The sequence below is a fragment of the Gymnodraco acuticeps genome, unplaced genomic scaffold (assembly GCF_902827175.1).
Source record: "Gymnodraco acuticeps unplaced genomic scaffold, fGymAcu1.1, whole genome shotgun sequence".
NCBI lineage: Eukaryota > Metazoa > Chordata > Actinopteri > Perciformes > Bathydraconidae > Gymnodraco > Gymnodraco acuticeps.
The window spans coordinates 5,241-9,220 of NW_022990975.1; the positions used below are offsets into that span (position 1 = coordinate 5,241).

General features: G+C 35.0%; 1 protein-coding gene across 1 annotated transcript; it reads right to left on the reverse strand.

Annotated features, from left to right (window-relative positions):
• Positions 1-2,934: 2,934 nt before the first annotated feature.
• Positions 2,935-3,486, reverse strand: LOC117558975 (gonadotropin-releasing hormone II receptor-like; the record flags this gene model as incomplete). The annotated part of the gene is made up of 1 exon (XM_034235543.1): positions 2,935-3,486. A coding segment is annotated over exon 1 (549 nt), but the record flags the coding sequence as incomplete, so codon positions are not given.
• Between the last annotated feature and the right edge of the window lie 494 nt (positions 3,487-3,980).

Here is a 3,980-nt window from a genome sequence, read left to right on the forward strand (position 1 = left end):
TAGAGTTTATCTATGTTGATAGTGATAATGAGTGTAAAGTTATCTATGTTGATAGTGATAATAGGTTAGTATCTATGTGATAGTGATAATTAGAGTGAAGTTATCTACTGTTGATAGTGATAATAGAGTGTTAGTTATCTATGTTGATAGTGATAATAGAGTGAAAGTTATCTATGTTGATAGTGATAATAGAGTGAAAGTTATCTATGTTGATAGTGATAATAGAGTGAAAGTTATCTACGTTGATAGTGATAATAGAGTGAAAGTTATCTATGTTGATAGTGATAATAGAGTGAGAGTTATCTATGTTGATAGTGATAATAGATGTGTAAGTTATCTATGTTGATAGTGATAAATAGAGTGAAAGTTATCTATGTTGATAGTGATAATAGAGTGAGAGTTATCTATGTTGATAGTGATAATAGAGTGTAAGTTATCTATGTTGATAGTGATAATAGAGTGTAAGTTATCTACGTTGATAGTGATAATAGAGTGAAAGTTATCTACGTTGATAGTGATAATAGAGTGAGAGTTATCTATGTTGATAGTGATAATAGAGTGTAAGTTATCTATGTTGATAGTGATAATAGAGTGTAAGTTATCTACGTTGATAGTGATAATAGAGTGAGAGTTATCTATGTTGATAGTGATAATAGAGTGTAAGTTATCTATGTTGATAGTGATAATAGAGTGTAAGTATCTACGTTGATAGTGATAATAGAGTGAAAGTTATCTACGTTGATAGTGATAATAGAGTGAAAGTTATCTATGTTGATAGTGATAATAGTGTGAAAGTTATCTACGTTGATAGTGATAATAGAGTGAAAGTTATCTATGTTGATAGTGATAATAGAGTGTAAGTTATCTATGTTGATAGTGATAATAGAGTGAAAGTTATCTATGTGATAGTGTCAATAGAGTGAAAGTTATCTATGTTGATAGTGATAATAGCGTGGTAAGTTATCTATGTGATAGTGATAATAGAGTGAAAGTTATCTATGTTGATAGTGACATAGAGTGAAAGTATACTATGTTGATAGTGATAATAGAGTGAGAGTTATCTATGTTGATAGTGATAATAGAGTGAAAGTATCTATGTTGATAGTGATTAATAGAGTGAAGTTATCTATGTGATAGTGATAATAGAGTGAAGTATCTATGTTGATTAGTGATAATTAGGTTTTTTTTGATAGTGATAATAGAGTGAAGTTATCTATGTTGATAGTGATAATAGAGTGAAAGTTATCTATGTTGATAGTGATAATAGAGTGATAAGTTATCTATGTTGATAGTGATAATAGAGTGAAAGTTATCTATGTTGATAGTGATAATAGAGTGAAAGTATCTATGTTGATAGTGTAATAGAGTGCAAAGTTATCATTGTTGATAGTGATAATAGAGTGCAAGTTATCTATGTTGATAGTGATAATAGAGTGAAAGTTATCTATTTGATAGTGATAATAGAGTGAAAGTTCTCTATGTTGATAGTGATAATAGAGTGAAAGTTATCTATGTTGATAGTGATAATAGAGTGAAGTTATCTATGTTGATAGTGATATAGAGTGTAAGTTATCTATGTTGATAGTGATAATAGAGTGTAAAGTTATCTATGTTGATAGTGATAATAGAGTGAAAGTTATCTATGTTGATATGATAATAGAGTGAAAGTTATCTTGTTGATAGTGATATAGGTGAAGTTATCTATGTGATGTGTAATAGAGTGTAAGTTATCTATGTTGATAGTGATAATAGTGTGAAAGTTATCTATGTTGATAGTGATAATAGAGTGAAAGTTATCTATGTTGATAGTGATAATAGAGTGTAAGTTATCTATGTTGATAGTGATAATAGAGTGTAAGTTATCTATGTTGATAGTGATAATAGAGTGAAAGTTATCTATGTTGATAGTGATAATAGAGTGAAAGTTATCTATGTTGATAGTGATAATAGAGTGAAAGTTATCTATGTTGATAGTGATAATAGAGTGAAAGTTATCTACGTTGATAGTGATAATAGAGTGATAGTTATCTATGTTGATAGTGATAATAGAGTGAAAGTTATCTATGTTGATAGTGATAATAGAGTGAAAGTTATCTACGTTGATAGTGATAATAGTGTGAAAGTTATCTATGTTGATAGTGATAATAGAGTGAGAGTTATCTATGTTGATAGTGATAATAGAGTGAAAGTTATCTATGTTGATAGTGATAATAGAGTGAAAGTTATCTATGTTGATAGTGATAATAGAGTGTAAGTTGTCTACGTTGATAGTGATAATAGAGTGAAAGTTATCTACGTTGATAGTGATAATATTGTGTAAGTTGTCTACGTTGATAGTGATAACTTTGTTGGAGTGGCTTCGGAGGGAGACATGAAGAGACTTTCTCTCAGTGTTTGCTATCTTTGCTCCAAAATGGTGGAACGAGCTCAGTGTAGATAACAGGGCTGCTGAAAGTTTACACATCTTCCTTCGCAGACTGAAAACCGACCTGTTGCTCACGCACCTTGGCCATTAAGAAGGAGAAAATCAAAATGTAGCACTCAAAAGGTTTGCTCCTCTGAAGCTAATGCACCAGCACTTACACTGGCTTATTTGAAAGCAAAGGTTCCTGCCTGTTTCCTGCTGTTTGTACCTACATGATTTTTTACATTTATTGTAAATTGCTCTGGATAAAAGTGCCTGCTAAATGAAATCGAAAAAAACACACAATGTTGTCCACTCAGAGACTCCTCGCAAGTTTTAGAGACATATTAAGCAAGTGCTGCTAGCTACTTTAATTGGGAAGGAGTTTAATTGGATGTTTTGGCTGAATCTTTTCAAATCTATCTTACTTTTCCTGGCTTATCCAATGTTTCCTACCCAAGCTTTAATGAGAACATGTTTACAGCCTCTTTTAAAGAACAGTGCAGACCCCTGGCCTCAGCTGGCCTTACCTGAGGGACAGACAGCACGACACTCATGCCCCACGCCACCATCAGCATGACTCTGTTCCTCTTCCCGGCTTTACTGATAGCCAGAGGGTTGAGGATGGCTGACTGCCTATCCAGACTGATCACCACGGTGACAAAGGCGCAGGAGTACATCGCCTGCAGCTTAAGAAACATCAGCAGCCTGCAAGCAAAGTCTCCAGCCAGCCACTGGACTGTGATGTTCCACACGGCGTCCAGCGGCATCACGATGAAGGTCACCAGCAGATCGGCCACCGTCAGATTGATTATCAACACCCTGACGTGGGATTTGCGCTTCCCGTCGCTGTGCACTGCCCACAGCAAGGCCAGGTTGCAAAAGGCGGATATGCCACAGAGAATGCAGGTGATGACCACTCTGACTTTAGCTGCTGTTGTGAAGGTGGGCAGCTGCAAAGCATCGTCCCCCGCTGTCCAGTTAGAAGAGGGCAGGGAGCCATTGCAGCTAGAGTTCAGTTGGTTGTCTGTTGTCAGATGAAACATGGTCGATACAGAGTCACACAGAGGGGCGTTCATTTTCTGAGGCGCACAAAGGAAGCCACATTCTGCTCATCAACCATGAAGATCAGTGCTGGTAACGAGAGTGAGGTGAAAAGAAAGAGGCAAACAACAAGATGTGTGAGTCATGGGCCTTGAAGTGGGTGAAGGTTATCCAAAGAAATCTGTGCTGAAAAAGAAAAATGCAATGAATGAATACATCTCATCAAGAGGAAGTAATATGCTTATATGGAAGTATCTGTTTGCCACATTGAAAATCAGTGAAGTAGAATCTAAATGATGAATACAGTCCATTTATCCAATATAAACGTCTTCACAACTCCTTGACTTCCTAGTGCATATTATCGTGCTAATATGCAAATAGAATTTACAAATGGCTTGTGCTTTTCTGAATTACTTCAGTCATCATAATAACATAGGAACAGAGAAGACAACACACACTTGTGTCAATAATGCATTATAAATAAACGTATAATGAGTTCAAATCTGCTCAGAAATGTTATATTTAGGTGCGA